Source organism: Aphanomyces invadans, assembly GCF_000520115.1.
Source record: "Aphanomyces invadans strain NJM9701 unplaced genomic scaffold supercont1.12, whole genome shotgun sequence".
In the NCBI taxonomy this organism is placed as follows: Eukaryota; Oomycota; class Saprolegniomycetes; order Saprolegniales; family Verrucalvaceae; genus Aphanomyces; species Aphanomyces invadans.
The window spans coordinates 590,651-611,948 of record NW_008580157.1 but is presented as its reverse complement, the minus strand read 5'-3'; the positions used below and the strand labels follow the sequence as shown (position 1 = coordinate 611,948).

At 56.1% G+C, this 21,298-nt stretch overlaps 8 protein-coding genes across 11 annotated transcripts; 4 read left to right on the top strand and 4 right to left on the bottom strand.

Annotated features, from left to right (window-relative positions):
• Nucleotides 1-411: 411 nt before the first annotated feature.
• H310_06716 lies at nt 412-3,109 on the top strand (the record flags this gene model as incomplete). Of its 2 annotated transcripts, XM_008871877.1 has the most annotated exons (11): nt 412-597; nt 646-951; nt 1,006-1,330; nt 1,387-1,785; nt 1,848-1,921; nt 1,968-2,129; nt 2,184-2,242; nt 2,291-2,360; nt 2,412-2,486; nt 2,548-2,694; nt 2,759-3,109. In XM_008871877.1, 11 exons carry the CDS (start codon nt 412-414, stop codon nt 2,762-2,764), a joined length of 1,809 nt encoding a protein of 602 aa, XP_008870099.1. In that variant the 3' UTR covers nt 2,765-3,109. The 2 variants fall into 2 exon arrangements, with proteins under 2 accessions (XP_008870099.1, XP_008870098.1); XM_008871876.1 differs by having other exon boundaries at nt 1,968-2,242.
• H310_06715 lies at nt 2,683-5,081 on the bottom strand. Of its 2 annotated transcripts, XM_008871875.1 has the most exons (9): nt 4,767-5,081; nt 4,637-4,703; nt 4,393-4,594; nt 4,274-4,333; nt 4,142-4,230; nt 3,945-4,086; nt 3,786-3,902; nt 3,146-3,721; nt 2,683-3,085 (listed from the first exon to the last, which is right to left on the bottom strand). In XM_008871875.1, the coding sequence occupies exons 3-9, from the start codon at nt 4,531-4,533 to the stop codon at nt 2,774-2,776; spliced, it is 1,437 nt and encodes a 478-aa protein (XP_008870097.1). In that variant the 5' UTR covers nt 4,534-4,594; nt 4,637-4,703; nt 4,767-5,081; the 3' UTR covers nt 2,683-2,773. The 2 variants fall into 2 exon arrangements, with proteins under 2 accessions (XP_008870097.1, XP_008870096.1); XM_008871874.1 differs by having other exon boundaries at nt 4,142-4,333.
• Nucleotides 5,082-5,332: 251 nt separating this feature from the next.
• H310_06714 (hypothetical protein) lies at nt 5,333-6,911 on the bottom strand. The gene is made up of 3 exons (XM_008871873.1): nt 6,090-6,911; nt 5,861-6,042; nt 5,333-5,809 (listed from the first exon to the last, which is right to left on the bottom strand). Exons 1-3 carry the CDS (start codon nt 6,904-6,906, stop codon nt 5,483-5,485), a joined length of 1,326 nt encoding a protein of 441 aa, XP_008870095.1. The 5' UTR covers nt 6,907-6,911; the 3' UTR covers nt 5,333-5,482.
• Nucleotides 6,912-6,968: 57 nt separating this feature from the next.
• H310_06713 (hypothetical protein) lies at nt 6,969-10,859 on the top strand (the record flags this gene model as incomplete). Its single annotated transcript, XM_008871872.1, has 14 exons — nt 6,969-7,110; nt 7,184-7,551; nt 7,609-8,316; nt 8,371-8,538; nt 8,586-8,828; nt 8,880-8,962; nt 9,015-9,129; nt 9,178-9,361; nt 9,419-9,549; nt 9,594-9,655; nt 9,705-9,812; nt 9,864-10,103; nt 10,152-10,374; nt 10,428-10,859. The coding sequence occupies 14 exons, from the start codon at nt 6,969-6,971 to the stop codon at nt 10,857-10,859; spliced, it is 3,207 nt and encodes a 1,068-aa protein (XP_008870094.1).
• Nucleotides 10,860-11,430: 571 nt separating this feature from the next.
• Nucleotides 11,431-13,688, top strand: H310_06712 (hypothetical protein). Its single transcript, XM_008871871.1, has 3 exons — nt 11,431-12,309; nt 12,360-13,451; nt 13,507-13,688. The coding sequence occupies exons 1-3, from the start codon at nt 11,461-11,463 to the stop codon at nt 13,660-13,662; spliced, it is 2,097 nt and encodes a 698-aa protein (XP_008870093.1). The 5' UTR covers nt 11,431-11,460; the 3' UTR covers nt 13,663-13,688.
• On the bottom strand, nt 13,506-14,978 carry H310_06711 (hypothetical protein). The gene is made up of 3 exons (XM_008871870.1): nt 14,828-14,978; nt 14,567-14,779; nt 13,506-14,516 (listed from the first exon to the last, which is right to left on the bottom strand). The coding sequence occupies exons 1-3, from the start codon at nt 14,874-14,876 to the stop codon at nt 13,690-13,692; spliced, it is 1,089 nt and encodes a 362-aa protein (XP_008870092.1). The 5' UTR covers nt 14,877-14,978; the 3' UTR covers nt 13,506-13,689.
• Nucleotides 14,979-15,080: 102 nt separating this feature from the next.
• Nucleotides 15,081-19,162, top strand: H310_06710 (hypothetical protein; the record flags this gene model as incomplete). Its single annotated transcript, XM_008871869.1, has 14 exons — nt 15,081-15,254; nt 15,306-15,446; nt 15,508-15,606; nt 15,664-15,701; nt 15,761-15,908; nt 15,964-16,013; nt 16,071-16,245; nt 16,306-16,358; nt 16,414-16,651; nt 16,713-17,081; nt 17,137-17,325; nt 17,382-17,550; nt 17,601-17,923; nt 17,972-19,162. 14 exons carry the CDS (start codon nt 15,081-15,083, stop codon nt 19,160-19,162), a joined length of 3,357 nt encoding a protein of 1,118 aa, XP_008870091.1.
• A 49-nt stretch (nt 19,163-19,211) lies between these two features.
• On the bottom strand, nt 19,212-20,772 carry H310_06709. 2 transcript variants are annotated; one of them, XM_008871868.1, is made up of 6 exons: nt 20,604-20,772; nt 20,351-20,550; nt 20,213-20,301; nt 19,894-20,162; nt 19,426-19,840; nt 19,212-19,382 (listed from the first exon to the last, which is right to left on the bottom strand). In XM_008871868.1, the coding sequence occupies exons 1-6, from the start codon at nt 20,741-20,743 to the stop codon at nt 19,251-19,253; spliced, it is 1,245 nt and encodes a 414-aa protein (XP_008870090.1). In that variant the 5' UTR covers nt 20,744-20,772; the 3' UTR covers nt 19,212-19,250. The 2 variants fall into 2 exon arrangements, with proteins under 2 accessions (XP_008870090.1, XP_008870089.1); XM_008871867.1 differs by having other exon boundaries at nt 20,351-20,772.
• Nucleotides 20,773-21,298: the final 526 nt, after the last annotated feature.

The following is a 21,298-nucleotide window of genomic DNA, read 5'->3' as shown; positions in this document are numbered from 1 at the left end:
GAAGATACGTGGCACGGTGCAGCTCTCTTACTATGCTGGTGTAATACGAGCATCGATGCATGTGATGCACGTGGCTCTCCTGGGCATTACTGGAGTTTGGCGGCTACATCGACACACGTGAAGCAGCGCAGACAACAATCGTTGTGTGAATTATAGTGCAAAGGGATTGCACTGAGGCTTCTGTTTCAAACTTGCCATCTCCGCATTGTCTGCATACCCCAGGTTAGGCGGTTGAGTCCTGCGTGTGCAGAGGATAAGTTGTGGTCGAGTTGTGTGAGGTTCGAAGGAAGACTCGCACGTGCGTGCTTGAATGGCCCTCGCTCAATTGAAGACAGCACGCCGGCCGTGTCCATTCGGATGGTTTCACCCAAATATAGATGCCATGAATCGCTCGTGTTTGTATTTTCCTTCATGGACGGCGTCGACGGGGTGTCGTCGACCGCCGATGACGTACATGTTCCTGACGACGTGCAGCCCTTGTGTCCACCACCCTACGTCGAGCAGTTCGTCGCCGATGATGCGTGTGCTGCACTTGTGGACAACTTGTGCGATAGCATTGCATTGATATCCGAGGCAAAATCCATGGAGGCTCGAGTGGTACTTGGCCCACTTCGCCAGGCTCACTCGTCTCACTCGCATCTGTAGTTGACGCGCGTTTCCAATGACGCCATCGCCCAGCTCTTCGCGGCCGTCGGCATGGTCCTAATCGAACGAACAGACTCCTTCGACGCGATGGGTGCAGATGCTCCCCCTCCACTTCAAGCAGACTCTGCCACCGATACCAGTGGCTTCCTTCGGGCGCTCGGTCGTCTGCATTCATTCGTGACACGAAGGCGTCACTCTGCCCAAGCGTACATGGCACAAACTAGCTGCGACGGCTCCGTGTCCCTTCGGCATGACGACCTCGCGTCGTTTCTGCATGGGCTGCCGCTGTACCTTACAAAGCGCGAGGTTCGTTCGAGTTGTGCGGCGCTGCAGGTGCTCACTTGGCCCGTTGGTACGCAGGTGAACTTCGTCACAAAGGAGAGTACGAAATCGAGCAACACCGACCTCGACGTCCGACTGGACGTCCACAGCATCGCCAAGGTCGTGGCAAATGCAATAAAGACCGCCAAGAAGAAAGCAGGACAGTCGCCGTACCGTCCCCCTGTCGTGTTTCTACCGCCGGAGGAGTCCTCCGCGACGCCAAACGACGTGCATGCCCCGAAGGAACTCAAGGCGAGACGCCCCGCCGACTCCCCCGAAAGGGCAGACCCCCGTCATCCCACACAGCAATTGTCAACCTTCCGCACGACCCATCGCAGTAACTTTGCCGGAGGCGACAAACGAGGTCAGTCGCTTCTTCGCCAGCAGAATAGGCCACATTGATGGATACTCACGCCACAGGCACAAAGTACTCGATCGTGGCGACGATTCAAACGCACAAGCTCTCGATGGACGACGTCGAGCTGCATGTCGCACTTGACGCAGTGCCGCCGCCATCGTCGCCAGACAAGGTTGACCAAGCGACCATGTCCAACATTTTTTCCCTCGGGACACCACGCCTACTGAGTCCACGAGAACTCGCACGACGACGGGACATTCTGTCGTACTTGGATTCGATCGAGGCCGCGGCGTTGCAGGAAGAGTTGCTGGCCAAAAAACGGAGGGCACTGCTGGAGCGCCCTGTGAACGTAATCGAAGGCGATGTTCAGCAACCTTGTCCAAACCATTGCCCCACGATCCATGACGCGTTCCTGGCCATTCCCACGACCTTTGACATTTGCGATCCGTCGCCCCACGACGGTACAAACCTCGCCGTGTTGATGATGCAGTGTGTGTCGACGCGATTGTGGGTGGGCGAATAGGACCCGTCAAGTCGCACAAATCCAAAGGGTCCATCCGAAAGCACCAGCACGACAAAATCGTCGAGCTGCCCAAAGTACTCGTGGCCCGTCGACAGAGTCCTCGCTGACCCTCGATCGTAGCTCGCGGACGACGAAGCTGTGACGATGCCAGACTTTCACTTGCCCCACATCGATACGAACCGCCTCGAAGTCGGCGTCAAGGTCGTGTATCCCGGCAAAGAAAAGGTCGGCGGCAAGAGGAACCCGAGTCGCAACGCCCGCCTCAAACTACACAACTACCACGTACAACCCCCACTTCCATCCTCTACGAACAAAACTCGCTTGACTCGATTGAAGGTCAAGACGCCGCCCCATCCGCCGCCGCCCGACGATCGTGCCCCCGCATCGCCAGACACGTACACCCCGCTGTTCGCGATTCATGTAAACCTCCTGCACTCGGCTAGGCCACCCCCCGAGGCCGTCGTATTGCCGAGGCTTCCCATCTCTCCCATCAAGTCTAGCCAAACGCAACCTGTACATTCAACCTGTCGTCCTCAACACAGTCATGGCCACTCCACGTCGTAGGCAAAGCCCACCGCCCCTGCCGCCCCCATCCTCGTCCTACCCAAATCCATCGCGAGTCCCATCAAACCCACACATGTACGGGACGCCCTCGACACCAGCATATATCGACGCCACTCTCACCGGAATGTCGACGTAGCCAATGGGGGGCAATGCCTCTTGCGACGCATCGTCGCACCACTCGCACGCCGCCGATCGGTCGCAGATTTCCCATGCCAGAGTTCGCGGGAAGCAGCCCGTTCGTAGTCGATTCAAGTTTTCAGACACATTGTTTCGATCGCTCCAGGTACTTCCCGACATGTCTTTTCAGTCAAGTTCCCATGTGCTCATGACGTCGCGTTCTCGAGTAGAATTAATTTCAAACGCTACGACGAACCTCTGCCGTCGTGGTGGTTCCCAATTCCGTTCGCTTTCGACATTGTCAGGTGCTTCTTGATGCCAACGCTGGCTTGGTACCCGCTGTACATGACAAACCCGTACGGGTTGACCGATCCCCCGGTGACGAGACTGCCGTCGCCTACAAACACGTTCGATGTGCCTCGAACGAGGAGGCTCGAGTCCACACACGACGTGTTGTCGGCGCCGACCGCGCAAGTGCCGCCAAAGTGGTCTGTAATGAGTGTGTGGTGGCGGACCCACTCGTGGGGGGATGCGCTCCACGACGACCCCATCGTAACCTGTTCCATACAATCGACTTTGACGATGCCTTTTGCCACAGAGGAATGTCCAAGTCGTACGGGGGTGGGTGGGGGAAAGATGGGGGTCGTGTTCACTTGGGCCAGCCGAGACATTGTCTCGTTGATAAATGCGACCATCATGTCCAGATCCTCGTCGTTGTCCCAGTACAGCGTCGAGTTGGGCAGCATGCCGTACACCAGGCGGTGCCGACGCGACGTTGTCTTTGGAAAGAACCCGAGCGCCGCGCGGGACGTGGGGTTGTTTAGGTTGAAGCACAGCGTAAAGTCCATCGGGTCGGCGGTCGAGTTGTCGCCGCGGGGCAAGGTGTGGGGAAACACCGTGATTTGAAAATGGTACTCGCGGGCAGTCGCGGGGTGGACGACAGACTCGTACGAGACAAAGACCGGGTTGGAACTGGCCAGGGGGCCAGCACGTCCGTCCAAAAATTGGGCAATCGCGTCTTGCGTTGGGTGCAAGTAGTCAAATCCGAATGGGTGGTCGCCATCGTCCGTCTCAAGCGCCGCTGCTTTCGGCGCGCGGAACGTGACGGCGACTTGGTGCGTGTCAAACAACTGCGCACCCACCGCTTCGTTTGCAATCCACGACTCGGACATTGGCAGCGCCAACGAACGGACCTACCGCATATATCGATGAGATGTGTTTGTCGTGTGAGAGAAAGGTAGAGCTGGAGGAGAGGACCAGAGCGTCTTGCCGTTTGGGACCAATGCCCGACTGAAGGAGGAGCTTGGGGGTATTCAAAGCCCCAGCTGCTAACAGGATCGCACCGCCATGTGACCGCAGCTTGGCTGTCACCAGCTAGAACGCTGTCAGACATGAGTAAAGGGCAGACAGCAGTACCGCTTTTCCTTTATTGTACGACACGCCTGACGCCTTCCCGTCATTGTGAAGCACTTGTGCGACGATCGCCCACGTTTCGAGCACGACGTTGGCGCGTTTCGCCATCGAGCCGAGGAAAGTCTTGGCAGGCGAATCGCGCAAGCTACGGTGGATGACCAAGTCACGATATACGCCCCGTGCCATGCGAAATCACGTACCCGTGCTTGATCGTGAACGGCGGGTGGCCATACACGAGATGCTTCAAGTCGGGGTTTTGGTTGATCTTGTGCTCCGAGTAGTTGGCGTGCTTGAGCGCAGCTGCCATGAGCGAATACACGTCCTGGGCGTACCACAGGCCATCTGTCGACGGGCAATCGGTCCAACCAAACCCTTTTTCGATCTCGGCAAACCTGCCGTCGCAATCGCCCGTGAAATTGTGAAAACACATATCGTGGCGAGATGACCCTACCCTGTCGCGACGTCGGCTGCTGAATACGGCCACTGAATCTCTTCGAGGTACGACGTAGGGGGGCGAAAGTAAAGCGCTGCGTTGATAGAGGACGAACCACCCACGAGCTTGGCCAAGTGGTTTTTTGGAGACTCGAGCCATTCCATGTGCCAGGAATTCGAGATGGAGGGAGGCAGCATGAATGCCACGTTTGCGTACTCCCCTACTCTCGACGTCAGGATTTAACTGAGGAAAGCCAATCAACCTGGAATGTCAAAATATGTCAGATTCGTGCCGTTGGCGTATGGGGGAGCCAACTTCCCCCCAGTACACTGGAGGCCGGCAGGCAACCAATGAGGTCTCTGACGTATTTGGGACTACGGCGCTCACCATACCTCGAGGCTTGGACCGCCAGCTTCCAGGATCAACACGTTGACTTTGGGGTCGCGAGACAGCAGTTCTGCCGCCACTAGACCTGCAGGTCCACTCCCCACAACGATCACATCGAACGTCTGTTCGGCGGACGCCTCGGTTGCTGTGGCTACAGTGTGTGGAGACACAACAACAGGATACACTATATCCGAGGCAAAGATAAGCATGGACACAACAAGCGCGAGAAAGAAGCCCTTCCATCCCAGACTCTGGCGCTCCGGCACCGCCGGCATCGCAATGCTGCCGTAGCGAGTCGCCATGGCGATCTTCAAGCAGCTCTGGAACCGCACGAAAGACCTGATTGGTGGAATCCTCTGATGCAGCCAATCAAATCGTGCCAACATGGTTGCATATCTTCGCAACGGGGTTTCGGGGTTTTGGGGTTTCGAGGTTGCCATCCAACTTGAACAACGTGCACATCCCCACGACCATCAGCGTTGGCAAAGTTGTGGCTGCCATCATCCCAAAGAACCCAGGTAGACGTTGCTGTGACTCGAAAACGACGCTGTCTAATTGAGGTCGTCTCGGTGCGCAAACAACATTGCTAACGTGGGGGTTTGAAGTACTCTATTGCTTGGCGTATCGCACAGCAATGATAAAGCCAACTTGAAGCGCATAGCTTTTCCGTCACCATGCACACGATGGCGGCCACTAGACAGTTCAGTGACGAGGCGTCGAGCTAAACAAGGTCGTCGTCTCCATCGTCGTCTAACGCAGCACCAGTCATGTGCTGTTCCTGCGCGCGTCGACGATCGGTTTCCGTGAGCATGGTGCGGCCAAACAGGGTGAAAATGTCATCCTGCGGGGCGTGGTCGATGTAGTTGATCACGTCTATGCTCGACACCACGCCGCTGCCAGTGGGGTGGAGCTTCAACAAGATTTCTTCCACGAACTGCTTGGTGACTTCGTGGAGGTCGTCGTTGGGGGTGTTGACCATGAGGCTCGAAATGAAAAACGTCATGAGTTCGTCGCGGCCGATGGTTCCGTCGCAGTTTAGATCGTACACCTAATAGTCCAGTTCGTCACGCGCCGCCGGCCCATCCGTGTGTCGACGCACCTGAAAGAGGAACCGAATGCGGTCGCGCACATCGCCTTTCTCAAGCGCGGACATTGCGCGAATGAATTCCGGCCACTCAATGATGCCCGACTTGTCGTCGTCCAGGATCGAAAACACGCGATCGACAAACAGCGTGTCTTCGATCGAGAGGAGCGGCACCCCCCGACGAAACGTGTCTAGGTCTGCGGGGGTCGTTGAGTGCCGCCACATCGAGGCCATCCAGACGTACCGACTCCCTTGGGCGACTTGGACAGCGAGCACAGAGCTTTGAATCGACACCACATCGTGTACAACTCTGCACGAGAAAATCCTGTGTCCGCCATCAGCCCTTCGATGTTGTAATCGCTGAGATGGCCGTGGAACTGCGTCACGATGTGCGTCGGATGGCAGCACGCCACTGCAAAGGGACCATCGGAGGAACGTCCATGACGGCGTCGGGCGATGGTTGGCATGCTGTGGCTTCGTTTCCGATTGGGTTTACTCATCTGGCATGACCGGTTCTGTTGGGCACAACGTGTTTCATGGGCGGGGGACATGACAGGTTTGAGAGGACTCGGCGTTTGCGATTGGGGTGGCCGAGGGGTGGCTCGATAGGTGACTTGGAAGGATGTCCTCTTGGCTTCCGCTGTGTTGGACGCACATGGAACAGATAGCGGCTCCGGTGTGCTCAAAGCGGATGGCGGGGATGGACGAACGAGAGAGTGGAGGTGGGAAGGGCGCTTCCGCGAATACCGTCGGGGCGACGCACTCGGTGAGCCTGGAAATGTGTGGTCGTGCGCGAGTGACGCTTGAGCTTCAAGCTCCAGGGTCTTTTTGCGGATAGTATAGGCTGTACATCGTGCGAGGGTGCTCAGGGATTCAGGGTGCCGGCGAGCTCTGTATGGCACCATCTCGTCCATGTATGGCAGTTTCGACAGATCCAGCCCCCGCAACGCCGCGACATTCGCTTCAATCACACCAGCGGCATCCTGCAGCTTGGTCAATACTCGCCCACGCTTGACTGCCGCCGCCGCCCCGCGGGTGTCGTCGACTTTGGGGAGGACCATCCTTAAAATACTTGTTCTGACGAGTAACTGTCACCGTCGTCCGGAGTTTGAAGTGTCGGCCGATGGACAAAGGAAGTCCAGAGTACAAGGAGGCAGTCCGAGAACACGCGCGCACGCTCGGGTTGGACCCGGACAAGGAACCCCAGTACCTCTGGATTGTCGAGGAGGCGCTGACGGCGCCGGTGCCGGAAGACTGGGAACAAGGTAAGTTGAGTTGCCAGCAGAGCTTTGACCCTGCCGCGACCGTTTGCTGTGGTGACATGAAACCATGCACTAGGCGAGACTGACGACGGCACGATCTACTACTTCAATGTGAACACGGAAGAGAGTGTGTGGGAGCATCCGATGGACAAGTATTACAGCGACATGATCAACACAAAGCGCGCCGAGGACAAGGCCGCTCTTGACGCGAAGAAGTCGACCGCGGCCGCGTTCAACAGTGCGCCCAAGAGCTCGGCAAAGGCGTCGAACAGTGCTGTCGTCGAGGAGTTTGACATGGACGACCTTGACGAGCCGAGACCATTCAAGCCGCTGCCATCAACCAAGCCAGCGACAACCACAGCTACAACGTCGTCGTCGAAGCCCGCGGGATTCGGCAAGGACTCCCAGTCGTGGCTCCTGGACGACGACGACGACTTGCATATGGTGCGAACTCTCTCTCTCTCTTCGTCATTCGACGACTTTTACAGATCGCACACGTAGCCGAGCGCAACCTTAGCTAAACCCAGCCTCGTCAACACGATCAAGAAGTACGACGATGCTCCAAAGGCATCCGTCACTGTAAAGGGGGCGATGGCCACATCAACTCCACCCGCTCCGACCATCGCCCCCGTCCCCGCCACGCCCCCCTTTCATCCACGGACTGCCACCACGATCGCTCCCGCTACAGTCGTCGGCTCGTCGTCGACCTTGAATGCAGCGCAGTCGGAGAAGATCGAGAAGCTGGAAAAGCAAGTGGCCGCGTTGACGGCAGAGGTGCTCCAGCTTCAGAAAGATCGCGAGGCGCTGGAAAAGACGGAGCGCCAAGCCAAAGCTGCGTTAACCAACGAAATTGGCACGCTCCAGCGCGCCAAGGAACAGGCCGAACTCGAAGCGAAAGAGTCCAACTACTTGAAAATGAAAGTCACCGAGCTCAAGGCAAAAGTAGCGGCATTGGAAGCGACAAAGGACGGAGACATGGCCCCCACGAAAGCTGCAACGACAGCGATTGAGGCGCAGCTAGCTGCCAAAACGCAAGAACTCAATGCAAAGTGTATTGAGTTCGATGCCAAGTGCCACGAACTTGCAGCAAGAGACCACGACCTTGCTCAGCTCCATGCGAAGCTTGTCCAGCACCAAGCGGACCATGACCGCAACTTGAAGAAGAAAGACGACGAGTACGCGATGAAGGCCAAGGAGCATTCGATTGAGGTGCGACCTTGCGGCGAGTGATCGATCCTCCCAAGAGTTGGCGATGGATGGCAGGTGGAAGATTTGAAGGAGCAGCTCTTGATGCGTCAAGCCACCAACATCACGCTTCAGCACTCGACGGGCGACCTAGATCGGCTCAAGAAGAAGTGCGCTGAACAAGACGATGAGCTGCGAGTTGCGCAGACTCAATTGCACGACCAAACGGCAATGATTGCCGACTTGGTACGGTCGTCACACAAAATACCCGACGCTGACGATTCCTTGGACAGAAAGCGTCGTTGGAAGCCAAGGAGAAAGTTACGACCAGCCACTTGGAGATTGAATCGAAGAAGCGCCGAGCGGTCGAGGCCGACTTGGAGGCTGCTCGCGACCAAGTGTCTGCCTTGGAGCGACGCATGGACGACCACGAACGAGCAATGCTGCAACATGCTCGTGAGAAACACGACCTTGAGTTGCGGTGCCAGAGAGTTGTCGACGACCTACACCGCACCAAAGAGCTTCTCGACGAAGCGGTAGCTTCCTGGTACCGTCGTGAGCTGGCTCCTGACACTGCCTTGTGCCAGGTGGGTCGCACCAAGGCCGCCGAAGAGAAGGAACGACAAGCCATCGACGAAAAACGAGTGGCCGAGCGGGACTTGAAGATAGTGTATGGCAATCGTCGCATGCCTCGCGACGAGCTCGCAATGTGCGCTGTGTAGACATGACAAGCTGCACGATGCTATCCAAGAGCGCGACGATGCAGAAAAATTGGTCAAGCGACAACACGAGCAGCACGTTCATGCCCAGTCCAAGATGCAACTCGACATGGAGGAGGTACTTCTTCGACAAGGTGACAACTGACGGCATTGTGGGCGAGTTCAGTTGCGACGGGACAAGGAGCGAGGAAGTGCTCAGACAATCGAGGTGCAAGCATTGAAAAAGGAAATTGAGAGCTTGAACATCGACCTGGCGCGGGTGCGGGACGCCAAGACGGCCGTCGAGTACGACTTGCGCAACCTAAAACAAGCCATGTCGCTCGAGACGTCGCAGTTGATGCAATGCAAAAGTGCGTGGCGAGCCGAGACTCCCCGTCCTTGTCTGCTTCACACGTCGAGTTGTGTAGGCCAAATCGAGGAGTTCACGCGCAAAGACTTTATGGAGAAACAACGATACGAGTTGCTTGGCAACGAAAAGAGCGCCGTCGAGAAAAAGGTCATGGCGCTCGAAGCCCAATTGCAAACGATGCGGTCCGAGGTACCGCTAGCACACCACGCTCCGTCGTCGCCAACCCGTTGTAGAATCGGACCGAAACAGACAAGCATTTGTTCCGCATCCGCGAACTCGAAAGCATGAATGCTCGGTGCGTCGTCCTTCGGTCCTCCCAACCACGTCGTAACGTGGGATTGTAGCTACGAGTACGACATGTCCCGCGCAGATGAAAAGTTTGCGACAGCAGAAAAGTGGAGACTGAAGGAAATGAGTCGCGTCGAGCAGCGTGACGCGGACATCTTGGATTTGTCCGCGCGCTAGCCAAGTACATACGTCTAACGAATGGACATTGGCTGTAGGAAGGAAGAAGTTGGGCGGCTGAAGGCAAGGAATATCGAGGGCGAGAACCACCACATCATCAACGAGCTGCGCACGGCGGCCAAGGTGCTCGAAGCGCAGGTGAAGGAGCTCAAGACGCAGTTGCAAGACGAAGCGACGGCCAAAACCCAGCTAGACAAGCAGTGGGCTCAGGAAATGGAACTCATGAAGTCCCAACTGGCCGGGCAGATTCCCCAACTCGCGGCCGCTGCCACCCAACGGTTCGTGTCGCCGACGTCAAACACCTGTGAGCAGGAAGTTGCATGTAGCGCCAGCGATGAGTGGAAGCGACGATGCAACGACATGGTGGACAAAATCAAGGCCGAGTACGAGGACGCATGGGTGTTGGAGAAGCAACGGTCGAGCCAGCGTGAATCGACGTGGTACGATGAAAAGCGCGAAATGGAGCGACAGATCAAGACCAGCATGTCCGAGAAGGACTTTCTCAACAAGGAGATCTCGCGGCTCGAGGACAACAACAAGCACCTGATGGTACTTTGCCACCGGAAGCACGCACTCGAACGCAACATGATGTGGTCTTGCAGGAGCAATTGCACACGATCCGAGTCTACTTGACGCAGCGGCCCGTCCACTCTGCAGGTCCCGTGTACAACCACGTGCCACCTTCCGTCAACCCTGAAGTCGTGGGGTCGATGCACCTGCAAAACCAACTCGGCATTTTGCACGCCCAGTTCCAACAACTCTTTGACCACACGGCACATGCCGCGGCGCCACCCAAGCACCATCCAAGACCCCAATGTGATCGAGACCAACCAGAGTCCAAGCCTCCAACTTCCATTTACTCTTCCACCAACACCCAGCAAATGCTCGAGGAAAAGCAGCAACTTGTCCGGGCAATGGAGGATCTGGACACAGGAGCGACCATGTCGTCCGATTGGGTGCCTGTCGTCGACACCACGGCCGACGGCAAGAGCTTGTGGTATCGCAAAGGGTATTGGAGATCAAAATACAGCTAGTCCTCGACCAGATTGGGCATGAACCATGGGAGACAGGAGGTTGACGTGTGCCATTGTGCGAAGTGGAAGCTCGCTTCAACCAGCAACGATGGTGCGCCGCCCCCGAGCTTCTCCTTCCTGCAGCTCGTTCATGAAAGCAAGGCGAGTCTGGCGTCGACAGGTTGAGACGAAGCCCGCCCGCGCGCAAGACACACATCAAACTATACAATTGCCGTCGCAGTGGAGCGAGAGGACCAAGTCCTCTACAAATCTTGTGTATGCTTCTGGACGTGGCAATGCTAATTTTTCGTCGTGTCATCCACAACAACCACAATAAAACGAGAGCAACGGACACAGAGAATCAAGGGCAGCACTCCACAACACTTCTAGAGAAAAAGATGCTCGTCGCAGTGGGTGTCATCCTCTAGAGATGGATGCATCTTGGGAAAGATGCGATACACTGCAGGTGACTTCATTGCACTTATCGGGGTTCGAACCCAGGACCTTCCGGACCGTCCAGTTCAACCCTGTGAGCTAACTCAGCTTCTTATTTACCTTGAAATGTTATGTGTAGCATACACAGCGCCACTTCGTTTTGCAACAATCAGGTGGAATCCGCAACATGGACGATGTCATCGCATGCGACGATTGCCATGTCTTCCAGAACAAGAAAGAAGAGTTTCGAGAAAGTCAATGGGATAACCCTCGCCCAGTGTGCAACTCATGCTCGACGAAGAGGGCATGGGCAATGTTTGCGACAGACATTGCTGCGTGCCCAAACGCTAGAGTTATCCACAACCGCCAACACGTCACGTCTCGAAACCCGTCCACCGGACCACCAGAGTCTGGCCACCCGTTACAGACTCCTTCGTTGAAGAATGCTAAGCCTGAGGCATGGGAGCACGTGGCGGCTGAAAGGATCAAACGACAGCTGGATGATGCGACTCCACGCGGCACGAATCTAGATGCAATAGCAGCCTCCGACGTTCCCGCAATTCAACGAAACAAGTGGTGCGTGGGCTGCAGCAAGGGTGTGCCGTCTGCCCAACGCTGCAGTCAGTGCAAACGCGTGCTCTTCTGCAGCACGGCCTGCCAAAAGTCTGCATGGGCCAAGCATAAGCCACGATGCCACGCAATCCCAGTTGAGACGTCCGTAGCGGCTACATGGAATCCTGTTTTGGCGGCAACTCGATCGTCCAACCCTGACGAATCCTACCGTGCGTTTACTCAGGTGCAAGCATGGATGGCCGAGGACCCCACGGCGGCCGCCGCGACGTTTCGCGGGCTGGATGGAGTGTCGCTGTTCCTACACCACTTGGAAACAGTCGACCTCGAGTCAACTTGGCAAAGCCTTTTGCTCCTGACTCGTTTCATCGAATCGTCTGCGGGTATCGCAGCGGATGTTATCCATTTGGGGGGCGTTGCCACGTTGCTGGCGCTCACGACCGACTCCATCGACTTTCGCATTCAGGTATGTCGTTTGAATCACCCCGTCCTTGGTAAAAGCGCCTACGAACTCAGGCTTCCGCGGTCGTCGCGGTTGGAACACTCATCGCATCTTCGACGGACGATGCGATTGCACTTACCGCTCACCTCATCGACGATTTGGACGCGGTCTCTGCCTTCCTCACAGTTCTGCTGTACGCAAGCACCCTTGAGGACGACGTCGAGCTCGTCGCATGCGTCCAGTCCACCGCGCTTCTCTTGCAACTGTTGGAGCACCACCCAGACGCGCTGTCCCAACTCGCGTCGTTTCGAGCGGCGGACACTGGCGACGACATCGGATCGCTGCTGACTCGTCTCGTTGGAAAAATCGACACGATCTACCGCCTCAATAGGTCTACAGGAGTCCAAGTAGGGCATCACTTGTACTTGAACGTGCTCGGGCTGGTCGGGGCGGTCGTGCACGCACATCCGGAATGCAAACCGCAATTCGTCAAGGCAAAATTGGTCGCAGTTGTGTGCAACATCATCCAACAGCACTGCCAGATCCTCCCGCTAGCGCCCATCACGGTCTTCGAAGCGGTCGTGGCCTGTGTTGTCTGGTTTGTCTGCACGTTTATCTACGACTGGCGTGTACACCTCACGGCAACGGAATCCATGGAAGTCCTGGACCGCCTTGTGCCGCTGCTAACTCCGTTTTTGTCCGATCCGGAAGCGTGCGAAGACTTTACAAATTGTCACCGCGGTATCGCCTTGGCATCGTCCGTCTTTCGATGTGTCCTTGCGTCGAATGTCGCCCTAGCTCCACGCATGCGACTCTCAGCATTGGATTTGTTTGTCTGTGCAATCCTGCCGCCATTTGACGTCCCCGACACCGACCGACACTGCCGCATTCATGCAAATGTAGACGTGGTGCTTACGACGCTGAATACCGCTCTGAAGGTGGCCCTGACCGCCCAGGACTCGGTTCTGTCGCCAGAAGACGATGTGGGTTTGTCTGGCATGCTTTTGGCCGAAGCCGTCAAGTGCTCCGGTCTCGTAGCCCACTTCGGGCAAGCTATGCCACCTGTACAAGGCACGAACATTCCCAAAGCACTCGTTCAAGTGTTGGGTCACGAACACGTCCACTCGGAAACGAAATGGACGGCGATGGCTGCGTTGATTCAATGGGTGGGTCCTTCCGTTGTTGCTACCACAACAACTCTTTCCTGAACACTCGTCGTAGGACATGAATGGAAATTCGGTGGCCAGTGGGCTCGGCGACGTGACGGCTGTGGAGAGCGTGGTCAGCACCCTCTCGACCGCGGCACAGGCGAATCAACTCGACTTAATACAACTTATGCGCGACCTGCTCGAACGGCACAAGAGTCCAGTGTTGTAAATAACGTTGCTTTGGTTCTACTTCGAGTTATATTTTGGTGTCGTTCGAGTCCGATAGGATGGAAAATCGGGACGAGCACTCGGAGAATAGCCGTCCGTTGTCCATCACAGTGGTCGTGCGCATGGCGTTCTCGTCATGGTCGAACACGTCGTCTTCCTCGTCGCCTTCGACCATCATGACAACAGATTCGTCCCGCAGGCGCTGCTTGTGTTGCATCGGGTCGTCGTCCCAAGGGTCCATCATGACCTCATGCTCCACCACAGTCGACGTCACGCGCTTGGCGTGGGGGTGGGTACGCGGCGAAGGGGCGACATGAAATACACTGGAAACGCTCGACAGCGACGACGAAGTACTGAGCAGGTGCTTGGGCTGCTGCTGGAAAATGCTGTGGGAAAATCCCGCCGACGACGCCGTCTGGAACGACGTGACCGACGATGCCGACGACCCCAGCACGTCGGGGTCACCTTCGGCGGACGTTTTGTCGCCGAAAAAGGCGCGGCTCGGACCTTTCTGTGATGCTGCCGTCGGCACCGTAACCAGTGACAAAGGTGCATGGGGCATAAACTTGTCCGAGGCATTCGGCGTGCGACCGAGAGGACTTGCGATGGACTGCCGCGACGTCGCCCTCTTGTGTCGGACAACCAACATGATGCACAACACTAAAAACGATACACCAGCGCTGATTGCGAGGTACGGCGTGATGGACGACGTCGACGGCGCCGAGGATTCTGGCACGGGGGTCAAAACGGACGAAACATTGTTGACGATCGGGGGAGGCAGTGTGGGCAATGAATTGGTTGGTTCAAGCATCGACGTGTCTATAGTGTTGTTGGGCGCAAATATTCCGACACCATCTAGAACCGCAAACCACGTGACATTCTCTGGTGAAGTCACCGCGACATACCACACGCCGTGGACGCCGTGACAGGGCACTCTGCGGCAACCCTCGACACACAGGCCAAGATTCCACTTGGAGCTTGCGTGATGCACGGCGGGCAATTCTTTGTGCAGTTCGTGCCATCAACGGAAATGCATGCGCTGACTGTCGCGCACGTGATGTGGGACGACAGGGCATCGGCAGTCCCGTGAAGCTGATTCACCGCGAGAAGGATCCATCCTGGATATAGCACGCGATGAAGACGTCGTGCCATGCAACGTAGCCTACCTAGCTTGGCAACGAGGCGTCGCGATCGCGACGACGGTGGCTGCGGCATTGACAGCAACGGGACCAACGAAAGTATGCGAGGCAACTCGTATGGTCGCTGCTGGTCTCGTACCTGCCTCTACCACTTGTCCCAGCATCCCGCCCCGATGCGCTTTTTTCGCATTCATTGAAAGTTTGTATGGGATGGGTGACTCGCCAGCGTCGACACTCGCACGTGATTGGCTGGGCAAGAGGCGGCAGTTACATTCGGCTCATGCACGGCGCCGACGAGTTCAAGGGGTATGACTACGCGGCGCTGAAGCAAATCCACCAGGACTTGATTCGGCGGCGGTCCAAGCGCGGCGTCAAGAGCATTCGGAACCCGCGGGGATACTTCCTCTTGGCAACCAAGTTTGCCCAGAAAGAACCATTGCCCGTGCATTTGGTGGTGCTGTCGCCAAGTAGCCGACACCATTGGCATGTCTAACAGCGGTTCTAGACCAAACAACCCAACTTGGGTTCGAATGCGATTGCGTCCAACGTGGCCGGATATCTTGATCCGAACATCCAAACGTACATACGGTCGACTTGGTGGCCGCTGGCCCATTTCAATCCGATTACGTTCAAGAAAAACAGCAGTGTACTCGTGCTTTCGTCGACTGTTTCGGGCTAACACGAATGATGACAACGATTTGCCATAGCTCGACATCACAAAGGACGACTACATCCGCTTTAATTGTAAAGTGTACCGGTCGCTCCTACCCGACATTCCATTTGCCGAAGCGCTGCGTCGTATCGAGGTGTGAAATGTCTCTGAAAACAGTCAGGGGACATCGGAGCGGCCAACGTCCCTGTAGAAAGACTGGCGAGACGATACCTTTATGGGCACTCTCAAGTACGCATCGCTCTCGAATTCTCTGATCCCGATGGGATTCACCAACGTCAACTGTCCAGCGAAACTACGATGGACGTGTCGTCCAGTGACAAGGAATTCGACGACTCGGTGGACGACGCGACCCCCTCGTCCGTCGCATCGGCCGAACGCACAATGGACTTGAACTTGTTTAGCATATCGGTCTTGGACCTTGCCACAGCATGCACAGTACATCGGGAACTCGTTCGAGCGCGTGTAGGTTATGGTTTCGATTCAATTGTAGGCAGGTGGAATGGATGCGCTCTATCTGTTTTTGCAATCGTTGCGCATCAGGTTGGTCTTGAAGCGCCCCAACACCCGACGTGGCACTGCTCATGAGGTTTGAGGTAGAATGAAAACGGTGCGAGAGTTCGACGAGCTCCCCAAGCCCAAGTACTCGTCCGACATCATGGACACGTCTGGGTCGAGTCGAATCACGGTCTTCGTCGAGTGTGGAAAGACTTACACGGAGGACATGACCGAAACCAATTGCATGGCCCATACGGCGACGCTGTACCAAGTGGGGGTAGGCACCTCTACATCCATCGCCATTCACCCATGATGCGCTCATCGTCTGGTGGTCTAGTTGTTTCCGACAAAGTTGCCGCTCGTCACGCTCTTCGTCTCGTTGGATGACACGTACAACTCTGCTCGTCGTAGCCACCTGCCATCTGACGCTTCACGTGATGGATAGCCCAATGGACATGCATGTCAAAGCCGTCGATTCGAGCAAAGACATCACCGAATCAACTCCGACGTGGATTGTGCGCAATGCTGTCGCAGGCGCGCTTGTGTACAAGGCGGCTGAGATTGATATCACGTCCATTCAGTTCGAGACCCTGGAATACTTTGTGCTGCCGGCCTCCGCGATGCCCCCGTCGCCCACCGACCCCAACAAACCAAAGCCGTCCGGTCGCCATCCATCCTATCAAGTACTGTTCATTGACCTCACGTGACACGATGGCATGTTCTTAACCTTTGCTTGGCATGCAGATGACGTGCGTTCTTCAGGAAGCCACGGCCGTCGAGTTTGAAAGCACGTTCTACGGGTCTGTCGCGGCCAAGCGCGTTCGCGTGTTTGGTCTGCAGCATCCTTCAACGACTCCGCTGATTGTGACGCTGACGACCGAGCCGACAAAGACAGCGACGACCGCCGGGAGGGACTCGGGTCGATCTGGCAACGCCACCGTCAGCGGGGCATTCTACCTGGTGAAACAAGACGTGCCCAGCCTCGCGTCGTACAAGTTGCAACAGTACCAGGTGTTGTCCGATTCGACCACTGCAGCCAAGACCCAGATCATTTGCGAACCAGCGTCTCCGGGCTACTACTATGCGATTCTCTTTAGCATCCACGAAATGCAGGTATGACCTTCGTTGACGGTGCTTAACGTGTTTCCGTGACCACAGTGGGGTGTAGTTTGCGATGGAGTACAACCACACGACGTTATCTGACGCGGTGCCATCGCCATGCGACCCAGCGCGTGAAAACGGCGTGAGCGCCATCGACGATGTACCCACGCATCCACGCAACAACCTGCCGTGCTTCTTTCCTGGTGAAAAGCTCGCAATCCAAACACCACACAGCAAGGCGTCGTTGCGAGCCAAGGTACCCAGCACTCAGTTTCGTTCCAACTCGACGCTGAAAGTTGGTGGTGCGGACAGATCTATTCGCATCGGATGCATACGCGCATGAGTCAAATGCAGCTGCTCGACGAAACGTTTCGAATGAAGACGGCTGCGCAGCGGCAAGAGATTGACGCACGCCACAAGGCTCGTCGGCAGCAATTGCAGGCAAACATCGCGTTGGACAAAGCTCAACAGGATGCTGAAGGTACTGGCCGAAAACATCGTGGAATGCATGCTGAGTGGTGTGTCGTTTAGCGAAGCGACAAAAGGCGATAAAGCACGGAGGTGGTGCCACACTACAGCGGGAAGTCGAGCTGTTGCACGAGTACTTTGAGCACATGGCAAAGACGCAGCCGACGTTTGAAGGGCTGAGGCGCCTTGACGAAGCCTACGCAATTCGATTCAGCGAAGCTGACCAACTCACAGACAGCTTCGACACGGTGTACGACGACGATTCCGAGTTCAAATCGTCCAGCGCGAAGGCCAGGTCGGCCAAGTTTGGAGTCACGGACAACCGCCCTTCTAAAGATGGCGTGTTCGCTGCGGAGGAATACTCGTACGCGGCCACCTACCTCGAGGTCTCCACGCTGCTCACCTTGTGCGCGAGAAGTTACGATGAAATGTAGAAATTGGCAGCAGACCTGGCGCTGCAGCAGCACCAGCACGACAACGCGCCGAAAGAGCAAGCGGCCACAGACGCCTTGGAACACAATCTGTACATGGCCCTCGCCGAAAGCAAACCCATATCTCAAGGTAAGCCACTTGTGTTCGACCTGCCTCCAGATCACCCACCTGACGACTTCCAAGACGACATGCTGAAACTTCGAGAGATCCTCGTCGAATCTGGCGGTCTCGCCGAATATCGGCGACCAGGAAAGCGAGAAATGTCGACGGTTCCTGTCATCTTGCCCAAGAAATATGTCGAAGCCAAGCTACCGTGGCAAGCGATGTGGCAGGCGCCGCCTGACCCGTCGGTTCCCGACCCCTTGTTGCCCACAAGCCCAAAGAAACACCGAAATTCGAGTCCCCCCAAAGTGTACCCCGCCTCAAAATCACATCAACACAAGGAGGACGAGTATCTACCACCATGTTCATCAGGGAAAGTGGTGGCAGCGTCAAAGCCGTCGGCGGACATTTCCATCCTCACCAACATCCTTACTCGGCGCCCCAACAACCACGTGGTTTCGAGTAGTGCGTTGGACTGCGATGGCTCCACAAACAGTCTAAGTGTGGTCTCGCCAAGGCCATCCACAGCTGCTCCTGTACTGCAGTCACAGCCCCTACCTCAGTCCGCCGTATTGGAGCTACCTATCACGAGCAAGCCATCGTCCGTCGATGTCACCGCACCCCAAAGTCAACCGACTGCAGTCCGTCCATCTACGAAGCAGCGTATCACTTCTTCGTTTCGACGGCGACAGCACCAACCGTCCAAGCAACTGTCCCTACCTTGGTCCCGACTGCAAAAGGGAGACGCCCCACGCCATGACCATACATTTCTGCCCGTCGCGACTGCTCCGTCCGTCCAATCGGACATTGTACTCATCCAGCAAGTGCCATACAATGTCATTCGGCACCACAACCAAATTGTTGCGCTCACGGACGCTACCGCTGCCCATGTCTCGACGCTGCATCCCAACCGACCAGGCAAAACGAAGCGCAGTCGAGGCACGAAACAGCACCGGTCGGACGATGCAAAGCAGAATCTCGACAAGCTGGAGCTGGCCAAAGTGCTCGGGAACGAGCGCATGGCACTCATGTGGTCTCAAGTTAGCGACGAATTCGCGTGGATCGATGACTCGACAAGTGAGCGCACATGACCGTGCCGACAGGGTGAACGAACGCAGTCGAGTCCAGCGGAGCGAATAGTAGATGACACGGCAGCTGCATTGTACAAATAGCATGTCATCAAGTGGCTGCGGGAGTCCATGAGTCGGTCTTTTGGCGTTTTGTGGGCTTGGACTTCGAGAAGAGGGACACAAAAAGGCCACCCATATTCTCGAGCGGTGTAAAGCGAATCGTGCGGTCCAGAAAACCCGGCTACATACCAAAGTTACGTCCGACGTCGACGTGGGCGGCAAACCTGATGGGGGACGTTCAACGTGTCGAACGCTTCGAGTTTGGCCGTGGGTTCGTCGCGGAGGAATGCCTCGACTATGTCTTCGTTTTGCTTGCGAGACAAGCTGCATGTGCTGTAGACCATGCGACCACCTTCCTTAAGCAGGCGAAAGCCATTGCGAATGAGGTCGTGCTGGAGGTCCAAGATGGCTTGGACATGAGCTGGGCTCAGGTACTTGTCCAGGTATTTGTTCCAGTCGACTTCAGTTGTCATTTTGACCAAGTGACGTAGCGACCCGTCGTGGGTGCACTCAGCATCCACGAGCACCTTGTCGTATAGGGTATTGGTTCCAGTGCCGTCGAGGTCTCCGATTTCCGTCGCACAGCGGTCAGATTCGGACGGCATATCCTTGGCGAGTTTGGCCAACCTTGCTCGAGCACTACAATGATCGTACTGAAGAATGAAGAAAGAAAGCGTGCGACGTAAATGCACCTCTTGTTGACGCGCTTGCGGGCATGGGATTTCGCCGACCGAGCGGTAATCTCCGCCGTGTCCAGTATCGTTTCCATAGCACTCGATGCGTCGTTGGACAACGGAAGCACTTGGAAGGTGCGGCCATCTGCGTGGAAAAGTCGACATCTCCACGCAGTCACAGGAGTGGGCGTTTGGCTCTCCAACTTGGACGGCGATGGCACGTGGATGAGATTGTATTTGTGCACGAGAGCTTTGCATGCAGAAATACGACTCTTGGAGAAATCAACCTGTGGCGTGTATGTCTGAGTAAGAAAGCTAGATCTTGCCTGCATCTTACCCCTGTGACACTGCCGCGTTTCTGAAGGACATCGGCCAACATGGTTAGCTTGGCGCCAGGAGCGCAGCACAAATCTAAAACATGGTCTCCTACAGCACTACTTGAATACCACAACTGGAGTCGCTCAGGGTTATGTACCAGGTTGAACGTCCAAGACACTGACAGCATAACCTGAGCTTGCCTCCATCCCAAAAATATGGCCTCGCGCGTAGAGTTCATTCGTCACCAAAGGCGTGGAGGACGGGATGGCGTAGAAGTTTGGCAGCCAAGGCACGATCTCTAGCGCGGGAAAGTGTGCACGGAGTTGTTCTTCGGTGATGTTCGCGTTATCAAGGGTTCTATCGCACCACGCATGTGGATCACGCGAAGCGACACAAGTCACGTGGATTACCGAAAGTATCTCGGTATTGCGCTTGGATCGACATCGTAGACCTTTGGATCGATGCCATGCGCATGCACGAACGTCATGAACGCTTCGGGTAGTTGGAGCTTTGTGCATGTCGTCGCTGGGAGCTCCTGGTCGTCTGCCATCTTGATCAAAAGGCTCGTTACCAGTGTCACCAAGAAAATGCAATTCTTTGATTGGTTCATGACACGGACGTAACGGCGTCTGATTGGTGGGTCAAGTGGACATACATCCTCCACATCGACCCGAAGTCTGGCACACACAGCACAAACTCTCGTGGCCGACCGCACCTTCCATGAGTCTATCGTGCATCCGATGGACTCTCGTCTAAGAAAAGATCACATGGATACCAGGTCGCCGCGTCGAAGCATTTCGAGTAATACACTCTGCACGTTTGAGTTACAGTACTTCGTCCTCCAATATGAAGCTTGAATAGCTCATGGGTTTGAGTCCGAGTGTCCGAAAGGTCCCGGGTTCGATCCCTCAGAGTGCTATGAAGTCACCCGCAGTGTAAAGCATCTTTCCCAAGATGCATCCATTCCCGTGAGAATGACACTCGCTGCGACGAGCACCTTTTTGCCCATGACTTTGTGGCTTGCCTCGTCTTCCTGGGTGACCCAGTCGTCGGGCTTTGGAGTTCTGTTCGACAGGTGCGGTGAATTCGTGTATGTAGGGGGGGC

Bases quoted from the DNA above. Each gene is read 5' to 3' on its own strand.
- H310_06715 (XM_008871874.1), bottom strand. From the start codon at position 5,063: ATGGCGACTCGCTACGGCAGCATTGCGATGCCGGCGGTGCCGGAGCGC. The intron at 4,704-4,766 runs GTATGGTGAGCG...GCCGGCCTCCAG, and splicing joins CTGGCGGTCCAAGCCTCGAG to TGTACTGGGGGGAAGTTGGC. The intron at 3,722-3,785 runs GTCCTCTCCTCC...TATATGCGGTAG, and splicing joins CCAAACGGCAAGACGCTCTG to GTCCGTTCGTTGGCGCTGCC.
- H310_06714 (XM_008871873.1), bottom strand. From the start codon at position 6,906: ATGGTCCTCCCCAAAGTCGACGACACCCGCGGGGCGGCGGCGGCAGTC. The intron at 6,043-6,089 runs GTACGTCTGGAT...CGACCCCCGCAG, and splicing joins CAAGTCGCCCAAGGGAGTCG to ACCTAGACACGTTTCGTCGG. The intron at 5,810-5,860 runs GTGCGTCGACAC...CTGGACTATTAG, and splicing joins GCATTCGGTTCCTCTTTCAG to GTGTACGATCTAAACTGCGA.
- H310_06712 (XM_008871871.1), top strand. From the start codon at position 11,461: ATGGACGATGTCATCGCATGCGACGATTGCCATGTCTTCCAGAACAAG. The intron at 12,310-12,359 runs GTATGTCGTTTG...CTACGAACTCAG, and splicing joins CCATCGACTTTCGCATTCAG to GCTTCCGCGGTCGTCGCGGT. The intron at 13,452-13,506 runs GTGGGTCCTTCC...CACTCGTCGTAG, and splicing joins TGGCTGCGTTGATTCAATGG to GACATGAATGGAAATTCGGT.
- H310_06711 (XM_008871870.1), bottom strand. From the start codon at position 14,876: ATGCCGCAGCCACCGTCGTCGCGATCGCGACGCCTCGTTGCCAAGCTA. The intron at 14,780-14,827 runs GTAGGCTACGTT...TGCTATATCCAG, and splicing joins ACGCCTCGTTGCCAAGCTAG to GATGGATCCTTCTCGCGGTG. The intron at 14,517-14,566 runs GTATGTCGCGGT...TTGCGGTTCTAG, and splicing joins CACGGCGTCCACGGCGTGTG to ATGGTGTCGGAATATTTGCG.
- H310_06709 (XM_008871867.1), bottom strand. From the start codon at position 20,711: ATGCACAAAGCTCCAACTACCCGAAGCGTTCATGACGTTCGTGCATGC. The intron at 20,302-20,350 runs GTACATAACCCT...GTAGTGCTGTAG, and splicing joins TGTCTTGGACGTTCAACCTG to GAGACCATGTTTTAGATTTG. The intron at 20,163-20,212 runs GTAAGATGCAGG...TACACGCCACAG, and splicing joins AACGCGGCAGTGTCACAGGG to GTTGATTTCTCCAAGAGTCG.